Source organism: Trachinotus anak, unplaced genomic scaffold (genome assembly GCF_046630095.1).
Source record: "Trachinotus anak isolate AG129_WGS33_773 ecotype Australia unplaced genomic scaffold, CSIRO_AGI_Tana_v1 ptg000010l, whole genome shotgun sequence".
Lineage (NCBI taxonomy): Eukaryota > Metazoa > Chordata > Actinopteri > Carangiformes > Carangidae > Trachinotus > Trachinotus anak.
The window spans coordinates 4,850,750-4,871,259 of record NW_027273861.1 but is presented as its reverse complement, the minus strand read 5'-3'; the positions used below and the strand labels follow the sequence as shown (position 1 = coordinate 4,871,259).

General features: G+C 44.1%; 2 protein-coding genes across 5 annotated transcripts in view; both read right to left on the bottom strand.

Moving 5' to 3' along the window:
• Window positions 1-5,404: 5,404 nt before the first annotated feature.
• Window positions 5,405-8,934, bottom strand: cldn34a (claudin 34a). The gene is made up of 2 exons (XM_071487061.1): window positions 8,764-8,934; window positions 5,405-6,570 (listed from the first exon to the last, which is right to left on the bottom strand). Exon 2 carries the CDS (start codon window positions 6,483-6,485, stop codon window positions 5,730-5,732), a length of 756 nt encoding a protein of 251 aa, XP_071343162.1. The 5' UTR covers window positions 6,486-6,570; window positions 8,764-8,934; the 3' UTR covers window positions 5,405-5,729.
• Window positions 8,935-9,029: 95 nt separating this feature from the next.
• Window positions 9,030-20,510, bottom strand: part of shroom2a (shroom family member 2a) — a 37,675-nt gene continuing 26,194 nt past the window's right edge. For all 4 annotated transcript variants that reach the window (XM_071487051.1, XM_071487053.1, XM_071487052.1 and 1 more), the window contains 7 exons: window positions 18,013-20,452; window positions 17,512-17,597; window positions 13,597-14,202; window positions 12,483-13,037; window positions 11,084-11,249; window positions 10,651-10,923; window positions 9,030-10,566 (listed from right to left, as the gene is read on the bottom strand). In XM_071487051.1, coding sequence (XP_071343152.1) covers window positions 10,294-10,566; window positions 10,651-10,923; window positions 11,084-11,249; window positions 12,483-13,037; window positions 13,597-14,202; window positions 17,512-17,597; window positions 18,013-20,452 — 4,399 coding nt within the window. In that variant the 3' untranslated portion in view covers window positions 9,030-10,293. The remainder of the gene's footprint in view (window positions 10,567-10,650; window positions 10,924-11,083; window positions 11,250-12,482; window positions 13,038-13,596; window positions 14,203-17,511; window positions 17,598-18,012; window positions 20,453-20,510) is intronic.

Below are 20,510 nucleotides of genomic sequence, written 5' to 3'. Positions count from 1 at the left end.
GTTCTGTATCCTCTGTTAGAATATGCTGAAAATGATGATGGTGAGTGTCAGAGATGGAAATGTGGCTGCTCTTTTGCTCTTTCATCGTCCTGTTTCCCATTAGTCACATAAGCCCACAACCTATTTTGGTCTGAAGCGTTCTCCTCGCCAGTCACCCTCTATCCAGTCAACAAGCTGACTGGAGGAGGAGGAGGCTTGGGTGGGGGTGGGGGTGGGGGGCTGGTTCATCAGGTGTGTCTGCGGCGGTGGAAACGCAGCTTGAGACTAATTCCATCAGATTTCCTGGTCACTCGCTGAGCTAAGCTGTGTTTAATGAATGCTTTAATGGGCAGCGTGTACTGTGAAGAATGTTGAACAGGTGACCCTCGCCGCTCCTGCTTTGACATAATTATACAAATTTGTCAAGGTCAGAGGGCGCCGCTGCTCTCTGCACTCCAAACCCGTCTCCACCATTTGGTGCAGTGACGTAAATATGTTGTTGCATGGAGGGAGGATGGTTTATAAAACTAATGATGGGCCTTTTTGTGGAGTTAGCTCTTATAAAATGAAGTTAATGAGAGATAATGATGTTGTCACAGAAGCATATGTTGCCTTCTGAAGAGCTAACAGTGGCTCTGTCAGGCCTCACGGGGCCAGAGTGCATGGATGGGCCTCAGAGGCCCCCTCCTATCTGACGCCACACAGGCTGCAGGGAGGGCCCTGTGTCTCCCGGTGTGAGGGCTGCAATCAGGGGAGGCGGTGAAAACAACAGAAGAGATATTCTTTTTGATTACTCTTAGACTCCTGCTGCTGTGGGGCCGGACAGTGCAGCAACAAAAAGGATGTGGCGTCTGTTTTCCTCTCTAGGAATTATGTGTAAATGTATCTGACTGCAAACAAAGAAGCTCTGCTGTGAGGAGCTGATGAATTCTGACGGTTCAGACGGAGATCATCCAATCCTGAGTCCAGACTTTGATAAGATATCATGTTCAGAGCATCAGGTTGGAATTGACAGTTCTGTGAAATCAGCTTTCCACTGCTCAACACTCTCATAAAAGATAAACGAACATGATAATATTCCTGCTCCCCAACTAAATCCCTGTATCTGTTTTTTCTGAGATTAGAAAGACGAGATCAGTGTTATCTCTCACAAGATACTTTGACTGTTCTGATTTTACTTATAAAATGTAAAAGCTGGAAGATTAACCAGCTGTTACAGAAACTGTGCAACAACTTACAAAGAGATTTGAAGATGGTTACACAGAGCTGTTGTGTAGGCTACAGACGGTGGTGGAGGAGGTCCTCCAGTCCTTTTCTTAAAGTAATAATCCTTAAGATTTCAGTTCTGGTTGATTTGGCAACACACTTGATTACCGGTGGTGATGGTTTTATGATACAAGTTTCATCCGTAAGGACACGTTTATTGTTCATCGGGGGCTTTGAGCTGCTTCTCTGTCAGAGATACAATAGAAGTCAAGCAACCTTCACAATTTGAAGTAGTCATAGCTCAGTGGTTCCAAACCTTTTCCAACAAATGACCTTTTGAAAATCTCAGAACTATTGGCAGCCAACATCCGACCCAGTAACATTACAGAGGCCAGATAATGCCTTCTCAGAGCACTTTTTTATTTTAATGAAAACAATTGAACATCCAAGAAACACGAAGCTCAGATTGTTTTTTATTTGACAGGGAAAGATCACCTATCGGGTCACCATCTGTTTCTTGACTCTCTTTCCTTTTAACTCTTCCTGTTGCTAACCAGCCATCCATTTTCATCCTCCAGTTTTTGCCATGGATGTAATATTTTGGCGCACAATGAAACTGAGATAGCAAACAAGTATACAATGTGGTCTGACTGGCGACAACATAAAAGTTCCTATCAGTGACTTATCACAGTGACAGGCCTTAATACAAGAAAAAAAAACAATTAAAGACATTTTATAATGTTTTTAAATATAATTTCATGTTAAATCATTCAAAAATATAATTTACATATATATATATATATATATTTTATTATGATGATGTTTTTTTCACTTGCAATACCTTTGCAGCCCACTAGTGGGCCACAGCCCACTAGTTGGGAACCACTTTTATAGACTATTTATACTGATGCAAATGTGTTCCTTTTTGTAAATCAGTACCAGGGACTGGCTGTTTCACTCTAACATATTACATCATTACGTGCACATGTACAAAAATGATGTGCGATGCATTTGTATCCAGACTGATACAAACAACTATAAGTAGAGGTAACTAATGTTTCTACTAAACACATTCAGTGGTGAGAGCAGGACAAATGTCAGCCATAGAGAGTATCAACAATCGGATGTGTCACGATGAACATCACATAGAGAGAAAAATACTCGCTAACAAGAAAACGTACAGAAGCACGATCGGTAAATTGTGTTTCAACTATAAACTGTAAGTTTAGTCCAGTTGTCCCAGAACTAGGGGTCCGGCCCCTACAAAGGGCCATGGGATAAATCTGAGTGTAATTAAGGAAAGCAGAAACAACTAATACTGCCTCACAAATGTGTGTTCTGTTACTTTAATATTTACTTTTTTGTGGTAATTTAATATTCATGAAGCCATCTGAGTAGTTGGAGTACTCCACTGGTTTAGTATTGCAGATCTATAACACTGACTCAGGATGGACAGTTAAAAAAACTATTCTTCTTTATGTGGGTTAAAGTGGTCTGGTGATACCAGCCTCAAACAGAGATGGGGAGCAGGATACAGAGATCTGTAGCCTGACTTCTTCATAACTCCACACCCACAGGTTTTCTTTTTTCATTTTCAAACTTCAGTCTTCAGATGCAGCTTCCTCACACAAAAGGTTTCATTCAAAGTTTTCACATGTACTCACCAGTACCTGTAAACAGACTGATGAGTAAAACTGGTGGAGGTCTCTTAGGTGAAACAGCGAACAGCTCACAGAGATCTGAAACAAAGAGCCCCATCTAGACTCTACTCTTTTGTCAGGACTCACAAGTCAAAAAGGTCCAGGACCCACTGATTTAATATTTGACAGTGTCTGTAATGTATGAGCACATCATGTGTTTTATTGAACACTCTGTAGCTGTCAGATAAAGAGTCACATGTACAATATTTTGAGTTGGAATATAAAGCAGCATAAAACGAAACACACAGGTAAAGTACCTCAGAGTTGTGTAACTGTGGCTACTTTCCACCACTGCACATGGAGAAACCAACTATCATAAACTTTTATCTCTCTTGATCTCTGAGGATGATGCAGACAAAGATTAAACAACACATGACACATTACCACCAATCATCTTTCTACACTCCAGTCAACAACAAATAACATGTCACCAGTTGAAATAAAACATTGTCAAATAACATGTCACCAGTTGAAGTAAAACATCATTTCTGGAAACTTCGAATGTTCTTTGATAAAACGCTCCTTTCTTTAATATGACGCATCTTAAGGGTTTTTAATTGTAGTGATTACCTTCCTTCCTTTCTTGGAGCCTTCTTATCAGTGTTGCTCCATTATACATTACAGTTGATAGAGTAGATGACTTAGCATAACAGATTAGATAAAACATAACCAGCTCAGGGTATTATGTCGGCTTATCTGCAGAGGGGAATGTACAAAGAGAGGTGGGAGGGTGGTGAAGACAGACACCAAAGGCTGGACAGAGTTATTGGAATATTTTCCCTAAATCTCTTATCTAGAGGAATGCTTTTGAATAATATTTAGTTTTAGTTTGTTAAATTAATATCAGTGGATTCCCTGTTACAGATTACTGGCACCAACAGGCCTTTTTTTGTCTGACTGTGATAATACACCCCACCACCTTCCTGAAGTGGTCAGGTCTACCATTCATCCACTTCTGGACTTCTGTTTTTGACAGAGAGCTGTGCTCGGCTGAAGAGGGTCTTTTGTTCCTTGGCAGCTAGCCGCCTCCAGAGAGGTGCAGCAGGCCACTGTGTGTGTGTGTGTGTGTGTGTGTGTGTGTATGTGTGCCTTCTCTGGCAACAATCACCCTCTCCATACTCACATGCCTGCTCTCGTCAGCCTCCTACCCAGGTCACATGAGCAGGGCCCCCAGTCAACCTGACCTGCTAAGATCCCCCCTCACATGGGGCCCATTAGAAGCCCACACCTTGGCATGTCATGTTACCTCCCCCGGCCTGTGTGGTGATAATGCTGATCAGTTATTACAGGAACCTTCAGGCTGCTCGCTCAGGCCAACATTTGGATATAAGAGATAGTTTATTATAACATCTGCAGATATGAATCTGTCCCTGAACTCTGGCAGCTATACTCACTTTATATGAGCCACAACTTTTAGATTTAGATTTTAGTATTACCAAGCTGTAAAGCTATTATCATCAATATTTTTGTATAATGGATCACATGACTGCTTGTGTGTGAAAGGTGCCACTCATGGTGACAAACCCACGAACAATTATCACAAGCTCTGCAGTTCCCCTCAGCTCTACAGAACATTTTAGCTTCTTTCAGCTCATTGGTTTGGTTTTCTGGTCCATAACTGGACCACTGGACTACTGTTTTGATGAGTGCTGTTTTTGTAGCAGGCAACATTTTTCAGCTCTAAAAACCAAATGGCAGACAGACAAAGAGAGTGACACAGCGGTCACAAAACACACAACAAGAAGCACAACTAAACAAAGTTACCATGTGGATGAGGGCCAACAAAAAAAAATCTAACCACAACCATTAGCCCAAGCTAGCATTTATGACATGCTCCACAGCTATGCTGACAGTTAGCCAGCTAGCAATAGCATCATTTGCCAAACAAATTCAGAATATTGGTAACAGCAAGTTAGCTAACGTTATCGAGCTGCTGTAGCATCAAATTACTTACACATGTGGGGGAAGAAAACCAGTTCTGACTCAAGCTGGAGCCCTTTAACAGCTCGTATGATTCTCCATCTCAGTAAAGCAGGACCAGTATTGGCTCCATGGTCGGACTGGGAAAGTAATCCAACCTAACACTTATCCGCTGGAACTGGCTACGCAAATGAGTCTGAGGGAGCCGGTAAAAACTTTAAAAACTTTATGGATGTTTTGACGGTCCACCACAATCCCCATGGCCAGTCTACCTTTGCTCTTGTCTCATCTCTTTCTTTGTCTGAAGCCTTTTTAGCCGAAACAGTGGAGGCAGTGGAGGAAATTCTGCAGCGGCATACTGCACTGTGTCATCTCACCTGTGGGCGGTGCCTGTGTGTTTATAAACCTGGAGAGGACCAACAGTTTAACAGAGGGACTCACATGCACAAACCCACACATGCACATGCACTAACATGCATGCACGCGACCATACCAGACCATGCTACCTAAACAAAGAACAGAGAAACAACACAACAATACAGCACACAGAGGATGTGTGACTTCGTTCCCTGCTCAGGACACCATTACTCCACTATATTGTTTTATTGTTTCTCTTGTGTAATCAGGAGTGTTATTGAATATGGAGGCGATACCATCATTTGAATGTCACATTGTCAGTAATTCTTACAATGAGAATAACACTGTGTAATGAGAAATAAAAATCATGCTTTTTCTAATAGTACTTTTCATTTTTCAGATTATGGTCCAGTGATAGTGAATTCTCATCTGTTAGTCCGGATGATGTTGAATTTTGGCATAATATCATGTAAAACTATAATAAAATGTGATTGATTCAGCAGCTCTGTGCTTGAATGTGACTTTTCCTCTGTAGCATGTGGCATTCCTGAGGTTCGGGTTTTTCCATCATGAGACTTCTTCACTGTGGAACGCAGGATTATTCCGTCCCTGTCTGACTCCATTTGGCAATTCAGACTCCTGTGCCATGGTTGTTACTGTCCCAGGACCTTGGAGCGGGTCCCTGGTGTCTCTAGGGGCCTCTGACTTCAGAGTGTGGCAGGCGTAATAGTATGAGAGGAAAAGCAGTCCACTAATGAGCATCAGGATGGAGGCAAAGATGCCCACACCGATGGCTGAGCCGACCTGCTGCCTGACAGGAGCCACAGGGAGGTGAAACTCAGGAGGAAAGTCTATAGTGCTGTTGTTGAGAACAGAGTTCATGTTCCACACCACCGGCACCAAGGAGACCGTCCCCGTGAGCAGATACAGGGTCCCTGCCAGCACGAAGACCAGCCTGATGTTCCTGCGATCCTCCAGAGAGAAGTAGGCCATCCTCATGGCCACAGCAGCGATGACGTTCGCTACTAGGCCACAGATCACTGCCACCATGATCATCACCTGAGCCACGGGGATCTCCACTGGGACAAAGGTGTCTGAGACACTGATGCTCTGACAGTTCTCCATCTTGGGAAGGACGTGGCTGTAGAAACACGCCCTCCAGATACCCACCCAAGCCACGCCTGAGTTGATGACAGATACGTCAGCCACGTGCCACAGCCGCCACTCATTGAGGCCAGCTGTGGTCATGGTGAAGATCCATGCCAGGAACCCTAGTGCCAGGCCCAGGAACTGCCAGTGAGCTGTGTGAACCAGATAAATCATCCTGTCCAGTGTGAGTCCTAATGCTCTGAGAGACTGACCGCTAATTCACACATTGTCGAGTCGGCATCACTGACATCCATCACACCTGATGAAAACAAACAAAGATAACTGTGTTTAAACAGTTTAAACCACACAGTCATATCCTGGTGTTATCAAATGTAAAATGGCACCTTTAAAGGTCCCATGTTGTATAAAGGTAGATGTCCATGTGTTTTTGATGATAAAGCAGGTCTAAGTTCTATATTAACACTGTGAAAGTATCAAAGCCTCAGTCCACAGAGAAATGCACACAGCCTGTATTCAGAAACTGAGCCTTAAAACCAGCCGTCAGGACTTCTGCAACTTTGTGATGTCACAACAAAGCAGTCACCACCCTTGGCCATGCACCAAGCCCTGTCCACCTTGACCCACCATCCAACCTTGCAGGACTTGGTTTACCTGAAATTTGCTCTATTTTTATTGGATCACTCAGAAAACAGTCAGCCAATCAGAAGAGAGGTTCTGACCTGTTGTCACTGGAGCTCCAGAGAGAAGCCTGAGAGAGGAGATGTAAAACTACACTGAGATGGTTTTTGGTTCTTAAAACCACAAATATATCTTCTGATGGAGATCAACACTTCAAATACAACAAGAAGTGTAAAATATGGGACCTTTAAATTCTGTTTGCTGATCATAATTCACTGTGAGAAACTTGTAAGAGTGTATGTGAATGTAAGAGGAGGATAACAACATACTTGAAATTGTCAAGGGTTAATTCACTCAAATGGCCAAAACATATTTCCTTATCTGCTGAGGTTTGGAGACAGTCTCCTCAGAGATTTCTGTCTCCAGCCCAACACAATGGCGGTAAAAGGAATTTTTCTTGTGAGACTCAAAGAGGAAAGAAAGTTTTAATGAGAGCCCTATGAAAACTGTTGAACTGATCATTTAAGGTGTACTTGGTGGAGCAGGAGGAGAAAATTAGTAAATGACATGTAGATATTGTCTAAACAGCAGCTCCATGTTCTTATTTCACTGTTATTATACTTTATATCATATTTATTGCTACCTTTAGTGCAGGGCAAATAATCTTGTTGTAGATATATTGTTTATGTCTACAAATAAATGATAAGAAATTCCAGTTCAAAAAACTTTATAGTTTCAAACCATGTCTTCACCAGAGCACTGACAAATATAGTTTTACACTGTAAAATGTTCCATTGTCAATAATCTAAAAACAGGATTCACTATCAAAAATGTTTTTATGTGCCTTTGTAAGAAACATGAACATTGGCCACATTCTGAGCTCTTAAATATCAATACTGGTGCAGTAGTGTACTGTATATTTGCAACTGCAATACAGAGAGATTCTTATACTCTACTATCTGAAATATGTGTCCATGTACACTCTAAATTACTAATACTACTCATTACTCACTACTGATAAACAAATAATTAAAGTTTTTTTAATCCTTTGTAAAGACCATGTATGTACAGATGACTGACACAGTGTCTTAGGAAGGTTCTGGTCACCATGAGCTGCCAGAGCAGCTTTGATGATCCGTGGCTTGGCCCTTCACGTCTCTGACCAACTCATCAAACCGTCACTGACCCCTCGAGCCCTGTGGATGTGGGCGCTGTCGTCCTGTTTCTCCTCATTTTTCAGCTTTTCCTTTAATTTCTCACCACTATGTTCTCGTGCTATGGCCCCAGCAGTGACAGGAGACACTGTGCCGTGTACAGCAATGTACTGAGACCGTGACTGGAAAAATAAAACACCTGCTACCAACATGGTTTCTGTGTGATAATCCACATTATTCACTATGATGCAGTTGTTTTTGTACAAGCAGGCATCAACAGATACTCAGATTACTATCATGGAAGAAGAACTTCAACAGCATCAAAACTTGATGTTGAAATTCCTCCTTTTTTACAAACAATACCAGCATTTCATTCGCTCATTTAAAGTTTCTGTCCCACAATTCCTTTGGTACAAGGTAGTAAAGCAGTAGACCGCTCCACTCTTAAATTCTGCTACTGTCTGCTAAATTATCCAGGATATAAAATCTCTACAAATACAGTGTGGTGAGGCCGGGGCGATAACCTTTGGAACATAGAAAAAAAAGATTTTAGATTAAATGAATTTAAAGAATTAGAACACAGCTCCTCAAAGCTGCAGTGGTAACTTGTAACTGTAGATACAATCTGTTCAAGCACTGCTGGAGTTAATGATTTAAACCTTAGCAGGTTGTGCAGTAAAATAAAACAACCCTCTCTTACATTTTGTCCTTTTACTCACCTTGATGTGTCTCAAGCTCAGATTTTGTGACTGAATCCTTCCACAGACACTACCTTTATCACAGGAGAACGAATCTGAGTGGTGGTCCGCATGTTTGCAGCAGCTGTGGAGTGGAAACCCTGTACCACCTGAGTGTTAAGACTCTCCTTGTCATGTCAAAGTATTTACCTTCCACGTTATCAGCAGAGAGGCGGGCGTGGTGGGGTTAATGAGTGACAATGGACGTGAGCTGATCACCGAGAAGAAATCAATCAAACGAGACTGAGTGACTTCAGCGGACTCTTTATTCGACATGAAGGAGATCGGCTGATAGAGTGTTAAGAGTCAGGCTGTAGCAGTGCACAAAGCGTTTCAAACTGTAACATATTCACATGTGCAGGACAAACATCCTCAGGGAGACTGACTGAATCCTGACAGTCTGAAATTTAGACATTTGATAGATTCAAGTTCAAGCTGGTCAAAATGCTTTGGAACAATTTCCTTCCATATTTGGTTGCAAAATGATCAACCTGAACAAAATATTAGCGTTGAAATTATCTAGAGAAGTCGAGTAACATCTGTGGTCACTATGCATGAAAACATCTGCACCGTGAATAACAAAACACAGTGAAGTAATAAGACAAAAATACAGACTTGGTAAACTTACATGTGGTAACATCATAATCTAAACAAGATTCTCTGGCTGTGAATAAAACAAAGCAGCACTGACGGAAGCAACGTGCAGAAGTGGATTAAAGAACGGACAGTGTTTGCAGTGACGTGGAGGACTCCCCTGGCACTTTAAATGTAGATTTTACTTGAGTTTAAAGTCTGGATGTGAAGTGCTTCTTCTGTTCAGTGACGTTCAACAAGTGCTCCTTAAAATGACCAGTACTTCACAGGGTTCGGCTGCTGCACTCACATCCTTCTGTCTTCTTGTTTATTGCAGTGAGGAAAGTGAGGGCACAACAATCATAGTACAAGGCCACTAGTTTATATATAAATGTTCACAAAAAGGTTTAAGTTGACTGAAATATTTGGCCAGATTTCATGGTCTGTGTGAAAAAAGGGGTTTCAGGGTGTGAAATTATTTAACATTAAACATGATAAATACTCTCAATTCCTCAGCGTGTAACACACATCAGGTAGCATGGGTGCTCAGATCAGTTGAAGATAAAATACTGTCCCCTCCTGCACAGATTCAAAAGGCTACAATAAATTACTAAAAAAAAAAAAAAAAGCCAAAAACAAAGAATAAAAACAGAAAAAACAGAAAGACATTAGCTACAGTGGTTGGTTGATGCCAAGAAAAGCAGCATCTGTCATAAAGGAGTTACACATGGATGCTATCAGTCCTAGTGGTGATATGTCCACCTCAGGAGACGTGAACTGAAAAAACGTCAACAGTCCTTGTTGCAAACAAGCTGTATGTCTCTGCAGGGTCTTGTCTCTGTCTCCCTCTACTGGACACAGGCTTCCATTGCAACTTGGAGGAACATAAGTGGTCCTAATCAGAGCTTTTGGCTACTTCAAAGACAGTGTCCAATGTCTTCACAAGGTCAGCCTCTGTTCTATTGGCAGACTGTCCATCAGACACTTGAGCTGCTCCTCACCCAGTTTGATTTTGTCCTCAAGCTTGCGCTGCTCAATTATGAGCGCAGACTTCATCTTGACAAAGTGCTCATAGTCTGCAAGGCTGTCCTCCTGCAGGTAGCTGGCCAGGATGTCGTAAACAACACGCTCTCGACGGTCTAGGTTCTCCTTCAGCTCCTTCGCATCCTCATGCTGTCGGATCAGCAGCTTCCTCTTCTCGATCAACGTACGCTGGAAAGGAAAAGAGTGTTAGGGTTTGTGTGGATGTGTCAAAGACCATCAGTTAGATTTCTGAAGATTTTCTAATTCACTAACCCTCTCCTCAGCAGTAGCGTCCTCCTCCAGACTGTTGAGGGCGTTCTCCACTCGGGCCAGACGGCCAGACAGGGACAGCAGCAGACTCACCACCTTGTCCAGGTCCCCGACAAACATCCTGAACTTGTCCAACTCGTTGGGTTTGCAGACCTGTTGGACTCGGGCCTCCACCTCGTCTCCCAGAGCGTTGTTGTCCAGGATGTCCTCCTGAAGACTCTCCCTGGCCTCCCGCAACACCTGGAGCTTCTTGCTGAGGCTGTCGATCAACTCTTGCTACGTGATGAAAACAGAACAGACTGAGTGGTTAATACTTTTCCAAAAGGTTCTCACTGATCTTCAGATAAAACCAGTGCAGTAGAAAAAGGTCACAAAGGGATTATAATCAATGGAAAGTAATATGGTCAACTGATCCTACAACATCCTTCAATGGTACCTTCTTGTTGGCCAGATTGATGTCCAGTTCGTCTTCTGAGTCTTCCTCCTTCTGCTCCTGCATGTCCTTCATCTTGATGAGGAGTTCGGCTTTGGGAGCGGATGTGCTGTAATATGTAGAGCTGGTCACCATGGTGGCAGCTGCTGCCATACTGTCCTCCTTTTCCCTGAAACACAAATAACAAATTATGTTTCGATCTCACCAAACCAAATAAGTCCAACCAATTGTCCACCATCCAAACATCCTTTGTTGCAGGCAGCCACCTATCACAATGGTACCAAACCTTTTCTGCAAGACACTTTGTTTGTTCAACTGCTTATCCATGACTTTTAGCTAAATCTTTCAGCTTCTCTGGCAATATGTGGTGTTCAAGCTGTTATAATTGACTCATGCTGGTGCACAGAGCAGCAGCCTGTCGTAGCTGGGAGCTTATGTGACAATAAATTCACTAAAAGTCAACATCACACCAACTTGTATGCTTAAAACATTTTGTTTCAAATCAAATCATAATTTCTATTTTCATATTAGGTGAGTGACTCCTCAAGCTTTCAGTGTAACCATGTAACTTCAGAAGTTTCCCCTTTGGTCTAATATCATAAAGTTAATGTATGAATGGCAGCTTTAGTACGACGGTTTAGTATCTTTATTCTCTGTGGCGCTGCTCTGACTGAATGTTGCTGTGTTAACACGGTTTCAGGTTGATCAGACCTGACGTTATGTTTTCTTCTGCTGATTTCTGACAGCAAGATTTGAAGTTTTACTCTTTGGTAACAAGCAAGTAGCATCATACAAATTGTGTGTTTTGGAAGAAAAATACAAAACAGTTTGAAGGTGGCTTTTGGTGGCTTTTTCCGACATCATGTTTATGACTGACTTCAATCTCATTTGAAGAAACGCCACATACAGAGAGCAAATACACACTGTGGAGGTGAAACGAGACAAAGGAAGCAGGTGAGCTATGTAATAATGAAATGTGTCAACAGTGCGCTGTGGGTTTATATAAAAAAAACCAAAACCAATCATATTTTGATTCTTTTGGCAGATATTGGGACTGCAACATGAGTCATGGTTTAAGTGGGAAAGGAAAATATAAATGATGATCATGTGATTTTTTTTACTCATTTAAACATGTTGCCTTACATCTGGAGAATATGATTTGTATCCTGGGGTGTCTCTGTAGCAACAAAATGCTTCACTTGTAGTCTGTTGTGACACATTTTACCTTTATCAAAAAAAAAAGGGCTGCCCCTGTGATTTGGATGTTCCACATTGTGACTCTGATAAGATTTTGATTCATTGCTCAGCCCTAGTAAAAATCGTGTTAAGAACTCCAGCAGATCACAGATAGTATAGTGAAGACATCTCTCGGGTCAAACAGAGGTTAAAGTGTGAGGCTGACCTTTCCTCCGCAGGCCGCGAGGTCGACTGTTTCGAGGGCACCTTCCTGCGGTTATGAGCTTCCTCCAACAGCTGCTCCCCCTCAGGGAAGATACCCTCCATCAAGTCCATGGTGGTCTTCATCTTGCTCTGATCCAGAATTTCAGCTAGTGACTTGTCCTTCCCCATGATGTCCCTGGCCAGCTCCTCTCTCTTCTGGTCCTCCTCAGTCAGCCCCGTGGTCACAGCTGTCCTGTTGCTGCTGGGCTCGTCTGCGGGCTGCGGTGGCTGCTGACAGCTGGAGTTGACTTGATCTCTGACAGTGGTCATGTACGTGTCTCTCTGGGGCTTTGGGTCGGGCTCTCTCTGCCGAGTGAAGGCACAGAAGACAGAGTCCTGCCCTGCAGCTCCCAGACTGCTGAGCCTGGTAACACCAGGAGCCTCAGATTCAACAGTGGAGGAGTCACTGTGCTGCAAATATGGACAGTTCTCCTTGTCTGTGCCTCCCTCTGAGTGGATGATCCTGATGGGCACTTTCTTCACTGCAGAACTTTGGTTTTCTATCACATGATCCATCCTGAAATATCACAGAAGGAAACACAGACAAACTTATAAAAAGAAGTTTCTGTCTGAGCGACGAGGAAATCTCTTGTTGCAGTTATTCCACACATGATTTAAAGTTTCACTGCATGATGGCAGCTGAGATTTTTCCATGCCCAGTGTGCTGGAAGACTTGTGGACTCCTCCCACCGCTTTGGTTTTGTTAGCTGTAATAATCCTACTGTACAGTCAGAAGTTCACTACAGATGCTATCAATTAGTCCTGAATCAAGAGGCTGAACAAGCAGAGTTTAGACTACATTTTACATTTTCAGCATTTAACTGAATTATGCTGAAACCACCAGTGGCTTTTACAGAAATTGGGAGAATCCCTCTAATTTACTGTGGCTTGATAGCACTCACATGTTGCATGATGATTCTACAGAGGCAGCGACTCTCAATAAGCCCTTTTGTACAAGTAGCATAAAGATAAGCAGAGGAGTTAGAGTCTGTGTTCTGACTAAACTGGGTGCTAGGTTACAGCTGCAGTAATACTGAGGCACTGAATATCCTGAGTGATGAAACAAAACACTTTACCTGTTTGAGTCTTCATCCTGCAGAGAGACAGGAGGCTTGTCGCTGAGTCTTTGAGGGGAAAACTGTGGAGATGGTGAGCGCTGCCCCTCCATACTGGCTGGCCCTGAGGGTCTGTGGGAGGAAGCCGGGGGAGAGGAGCCAGGCTGAGGATTGGATGTTGATAGATGATGTACTGCCCCTTGTCCTTTGTCCACAAGTCCTTTGCCCTGCTCAGAATCTCCCTTTGCAGAGTGGGTGGGGACAAAGGCGGGGTTAGGATCAGTGTTAGGGGCGCAGTGGGTGAAGACTTCACTCTGGGAACCGGTGAAGGACTCGTGGGAGTCGACCTCCGGGCATCTGGGAGGGGGAGGCTTCTCCAGCGCAGAGGTCTTCCTCCTCAGTCCAGATGGCAGCTCGTTGTGGCTGTGGTCCCCAGGCTGTGGGAGGCCGGACTCTGTGAGACTGTGAGAGACAGATGTGGGTCTGTGGTTCACGGTGGCAGGCGCAGCTCTGTGTCTGTTGTCAGGGTTGGCTCCTGTCATGGGCGGAGGGGGTGGTGCTGAGTAATGTTCAAACTCCACTGGTGTTTTTCTCACTTTACAGTCACCAGGGCCTCTGTCAGAGAACCTGAGGAACAGAGGAATAGAAAGCTTTTAATTACACAGCGAGGCAGCACCAACTATCATCTGCAGCTTTATCAAATAACACACTGTGGTGGAGGACGTGTGCGTCTCTGTGGCAGCCACTGTGATTATGCCAGCATGACAAGACACACGTCTCCCCGGCTTCTGAAAGCCTCCTCCCTGGTAACTGTTCAGCTGGCAGCCTGAGGAGGAATATTTCAGTTCCCGCAAAGTCTGCAGAGAGGAATAAATAATCCTCCAGAGCAAAGAAGCAGGACCGGATCACTTTTTCCTGCCTGCTTCACATTTATAGTTTTAACTCTTTGGTAAAGTCAGACACAGAGGAGGAAGAAAAGGTCAGTGTCAGGAGATCACAGTGACTGTGGACTAAGATTTGGACCAGTATGTGCTCGAAAATTTAGCATAATAACCATACAACACAGTGGAAAGCATGAACTGGTTTCATGCCCAAAGATTACACTTCCATTTGTGCTCTCATACAGATTCAATTAGGAGTTCTCAGTAACATTAACACATGAACCACGCAGCTTTGATTAAACTTCACATTATACTGATTCTGCAGTCACAAGACGCAACACAGCGACGTGTGGCCACAACTCAAACCTCCTTATCTGAATTCTTACAAGCTGTGACAAGTTACCCAAAAGAACAACTGTGGCTGAAGCTCACACCCTCCGTCCTGCTCTGGATACAGTGTGAGAAAGTTACCTCACACGAACATGAAATGTGACGCCAGCATTACCCACTAGTTATATTACTGTGAGGTTGGTATTCAACCGGTGACACATATTCATGTCGGACAACATGACACAACCCCGAGAAAAGTGACTTAACTATCTGTGTCTGTATGATGAAGCATTTCTTCAGCATCTCTGTCTGTCAATGGTGTCCGAATATTAAGACTGAAAAGAAGAAATCTCCTGTTGCTGTTGTTACCAGCAGCACAAACATATGAAGCATAGGATTATTAGGAATACAATAGATTTAAAACCAAATCTGTAAAAAAAGAAAATATATTGTAGTGACTCACCCTAGGTGAATTCTTACTGCTGTCATTTCCACAGAACAGAGGTAGAAGTGAGTGAGTGTCTGTGTGCTGGCTCTCTGTGACAGAAGCCACCTGTTGGTATCTCTTTACACCTGTATCAATAACACTATCTGGGTGGAGCACGCCTCACTTAGCTCATCTCTCAGACTTCTGAATGACAATAACGTCCTCCACACTGTTGTTGTAATGCAAACGTGAGTGTCATATGGTGTGGTGAGGTTGCTCAAGACAGGATACCCTACACCCTTCAATGAGTTTCACCAGTGGGAGTTTAGATAATGCACAAAGAGTCCTGAATAACTGGTTACACACCATGAAGTCATCCTCACCATGAAGTCACTATACATAGTTTCAGAATCATTCTCAGTGATAATTCAACAGTTCATCATCTGACTTCTACTTTTAAAAACCTGGCATTAAGATAAAAAATGCACACAATGCATAGATCAGGTGGATGTGTTACTGTAGAAAACTTCACTACAATGCATGAAACCGATCTGCAATAGCGGGATAATATTTCAGCAATTTAGTTTTTCCTTGAAGTTCACAGGAAACAGAATCAAAGCAGCAGAGGCCGATATATCCTGGCTTTTGTCTCCAGGTCACTGGATACTACATTTCCCATGATGAAGTGCAATAGCATATTTCATATCTGTCTGGTAACTTCCCATTTCTTTCACCTCCAGTTTGAAACATGAATTCTTTTTAAATTTTTAAAATTTTAAAAGTTGAGATAACCCTGATGATGTCATCAAGGTTATTTATTTTTTTATTTGAAAAGCTCCTCACCAGAAGACACAATGTCAGGCTGATAAACTGGTGAACTTTGTGCAGTGTCCCTTAATTTTGAGGCAAAAAATAGGTGTGACTGGATTCCATTCAATGGCTGATTGGCAGAAAAATACACAATAATTAATGTACTTTATTTAAAAATTTAAGTGAACAGCTGAATTCAAATGTTGAAATTCCTGGAGTTCATATGGGATCATCAAAGGATCAAATGAAATCATCGGTGTTACCTGTAAACACTTCTACCCTGCCCATAAAACAAACAGTCACCAGGAGAGCAGGTTTAATTTACTGGGACCAAACCACCTTACACACACATGGGACTGAGGCTGGTTATTAAAAACAATTCCAACCAGAGTTCATGTTTCCACACTTTTTACCCAACAACTAAAAAAGTGACTTTGGTCACACAGGTTCTTGTTCGAGGGCGGTTTGCATCTAGCTTGTTATAGCAGTTACAGTCAAACTGATTCTCTGTGGCCTGCATCTAACTGTTGGAAAGAACCAAAGAGTGTTCCCTTAAACACAAAGGCTAAACAAGAGTCGACAGCCCACAGCAGCTCGGAGAGACTGTGTTTGAACTAAATGCTAATGTCAGCACCCTGACATGTCCACAATGAACATGCTAACATGGTGGCCACCACCATGTTAGCTAGATGAGAAGTTTTTTAAGTTATTACAATTCATCCTGAGGGTGAGGCAGCTGTGTGAGCCAAACTGAATGATGATCCATTTAATGGTTGTCGGGACATTTAACTAAAAACCGCACACGTCAATTTCATGGTGGTGCTGGAGGAAAAGACAGGAGATCATCAAATTCAACAGGACTCATCCTCTGAGGACCATGAGAGTTTGTGGGAAATTTCATGCAAATCAGAGTGGTTGAGATGTTTCTGTCTGGAACCAACCAGCTGAACGACACCACCACCCATGGAGCCGTGCCTCTGGCAGGGCTAGATATCTAATTATGCAAAGTGGCAGATCTTATTGATGATAATTTCATGCCTGTGACCGGCCCCCTGAACTCGAGTCCCTGTTACATTCCAACAGAAACACTTCCTCACTGTCACACACATGCCTTGCCTACACCAGCGAGCCTCCACTGAACGACACAAAGCACAGCAAGAGAGACGGCTTATGTTGTCACAGCTGCACCAGGGCAGTGCCACTGGTATGCCTCGACAGATCACAAAGACTTCACTGTCCCTCTACAGTCTCACTGCCGTCTTTCACTGAGCAGAAACACGAAGATAAGACGATGATGAAGACACAGGTGCAAGATAAAAACAATAAAACACACCGTACAGTATAGTATTGCAATACACACTACAGACAAAAATCAAATGCAAAAAGACTGTTATTCTGTATGCTGTACTATACAACTGAGACATGAAGTAGTCCCACTGGCACAATTGTTGGTGTAGTAACAGGTTAGAACAGATGAGATCTACTTACCCTGTAGCAGTGCTGAGCAGTTCAGCAGGTTTTCTCTCAGTATGGGAATACTCTGTCTCAGACTTTCTTGCAGGAACTGGAATCTTCTGTAAATAAAGTTGAACAAACACACAGACAGTTATGTTAAAAAAAAATCCACAGAATTGAGGCTTCCAGCTACCCCGAGAGCCAGGTTCATTATTCTAACAAAGTCATGCTCCAGTTTTCCACTGGTGAAAAGACTCAGCAGGCTGATGCCCCTCTCTCTTCCTTAACATGAGGGTGTGTCGTTATGAACAAACACGGATTAATATTTGACTTGGCTTTTTCCTTTTGTTCCTTTCACTTCAGTCAGTGTGTTTGTCTTAAAGAGATGTAAAGCCACCTCGAGGGCTTGATACAGTTGCAACATCTGAGTGATTAAAACCAAGTTAAATCCCAGAGACCCTGTCATTTTTCTTTATTCTTCCAGTAAAATGTTTGTCATTGTGAGATTACAAACAGTCTGACTTCGTGCCTCACCTGCCCATAGATGTCAGCTGAGGGAGAGGATCTGGATCTCTCATGGAAACAGGTGGTTTTGGTTCTCTCCTCTGGTCCTGGATCCAGGATGTTATCAGCTGACCGGTACCGCCCGGAGGCTCTCGTTTCTGCTGGTTTCTTCTGTATATTCCACCGCGCCTCATACTCAGCGAAGGTGCCCAGCCTTTGCTGGTCTTGGACGGATTGCTTGTGTGCAGAGTAAGGAACTCTCTGGGTCTCCGCGGTGTACTCTCTGCTGCCGATCCTTTTCATTGCATCTGCTGGTGCACTGATGGAGGCGAGATCTTGGCCTCGGTCCTCCGTATGGCTTTGAGGGGCCGTGTGATCGGGGAACCCTGGTTTCTCAGTTTCCTTGAAGAGCTTCTGTCGGTCTAGTGAGGAGCTTGTATTTTCATTGCCAGGGAGATCTTCTGTCACCCCAACTTCATGGATTTTATCCGGTTCAGAGAAAGATCTCACCTTCTTTTCTGCAGGAAAACGCTTCCGGCCTCCAATGCGAGTCACCTGACCAGTGGCAGACCCTGATTTACTCATCACTGATTCTGTGACGGTCGGCAGAGGGGTGACATCTTTACGAACCAGCGCTGAGGATGAGTAATTGGGTAAGGCCTCTGCTGCAGGATTCTCCACTAAGACTGGCTCCAGGTCTTTCCTCCTGAAAGACGTAGCTTTGAGCACTCTTGCTTGTGCTTCCTTCAGATGATCCTTGTAGGTGTTGGTGAAGGATCCATCTGCAGAAGTCGTGGTGGTGATTTCAGTGGACTTCCAGACATCCTGATCTTCTTCAGTCTCGCCCTCAGCACCGGGAAGGACAGCTGTGCTCTTACTTTTCTGCAGCTTGGCTCTTCTCATCTGGATTTCATTCCTCAATGTTGTGGCAAAACGCTCGGTGCGCTTCACCTGCTTACTTTCAAGGGACTCCTCAGAGACTGCGCCTCTTGTTTTCTCATCTTGGTCCGCAGCGTCCATGGATAGAGAGTGCAGCATGGGGGTTGCTTGGGGGCTGATTTTGTTGCACGCTTGACTGTGATATCTAATGTCTTGGGGTATTTCTCTGTGATGTAGTGGGAGAGACCTTCGCTGTTCAGATTGTCTGGGAGGAGGGTAACTCACGTACGGAGCTTCTGCGTTTTGGGTGTTGTGTCCTCTATGGCTTCCCCTTTCATCAGAGCTGGGTTTAGGTGCAGAGGTTTCTAGTACAGTCGTAACCTGGTGCTTGCTGTATCCATTACTGTCTTTACTGTGCGACGAGTGTTGTTGGGGCTGATGATACTTCAATTTGGCCACTGTCTGTGGGCTCAGAGAATTACGCTCACTTCCGCTCTGTGCCAGGTCTACACCTGTGACACTCCTCCTGTCCTCTGGTTTTCCTGACATCAGCTGGGGGGTAGGCTGCAGGGGCTGGCAGGTGGTGACACAGTAGTATCGGCTTTGTCCACTGCTGTCAGTGTTTTGGTCGGTGGCTGTGGTCGACAGGGAGGTGCTTAAGGTCCTTCTCTGGTTCTGACCAAAGTGTTGTGTAGAACCGTTAGTAGGCAGTTCCTGCATGCTACAGTGGTAGCCACCTGCGTTCTGTGGTTTTGGTACAGACGCAGCCCAGGGCTGAGAATAAAAAGTGCTTTTGTCACTGTGGTGTCTCTGATGGTATGGCTGGCCTTGCCGGACGTCACTGCTGGACAGGGAATACTGCTTGTTAGAGTTGAACTGGTTGTGGCTCGATTTATCAGATGAGGAGTAAAAAACGTCGCTGTCATTTTTCAGCGAGGGGTTGTGGCTGCGGCGGTTTTCAGTGGAAGCCTTAGAGGAGATATGTGAATCAGGTCCTTCAGGGTGAGCTATAACAAGCCCCCTTTCATGTACCTTAGTCGCCGCAAAACTGTCACTGCGTGCAGGTGGAGGGGGTGGGGGAGGGGATGGGGATGCAGTCTTCTTTTTCTCAGGGACGTTCCAAACAGGTCCAAAGCTGGTTCTGCTTGAGGTAGAATGGCGGGAGCCAGCCGGGTCCTCAATCTGTGGACACTCAGAACCTGCGCTAACTCCTGGCATCTGAAAGTACGTCAGCCTGTCGTCCTGTTTGCCTCCCTCAGTCAGGATCTGGCTGTTTCTACCATTGTGCTTTCCTCCTGCATCCCACTGGCTGACTTTATACAGCATGTTCTCTGTTGAGGCAGCGTTGCTCTTTGAGAGGGTGTAGTCGGGTGTGCCAGAGCTGGTGGAGAAGGAGCTGTAGGCTGAATCTCGTTTGCCTCCCCCGAGGTGCTCCATACTGTTGTTAGACTTGGCAGGTGACAGCTGACCAGCAGGGTACGGGTGCGGGACATGTTCTAGACTGTCCATGCTGCCCAGAGAGCTGAACTGGTCGGACACTCTGCGCAGGTTTGTCTGCTCCCAGCCAGAGGAGAGGTCAGTTGAGGATGAGCTGGGGGATAATGGAAATGACAAAATTTGAAAATATGAAAATACTTATTCCTTCTGTA

Coding starts and splice junctions, on each gene's coding strand:
- cldn34a (XM_071487061.1), bottom strand. CDS start 6,485: ATGATTTATCTGGTTCACACAGCTCACTGGCAGTTCCTGGGCCTGGCA.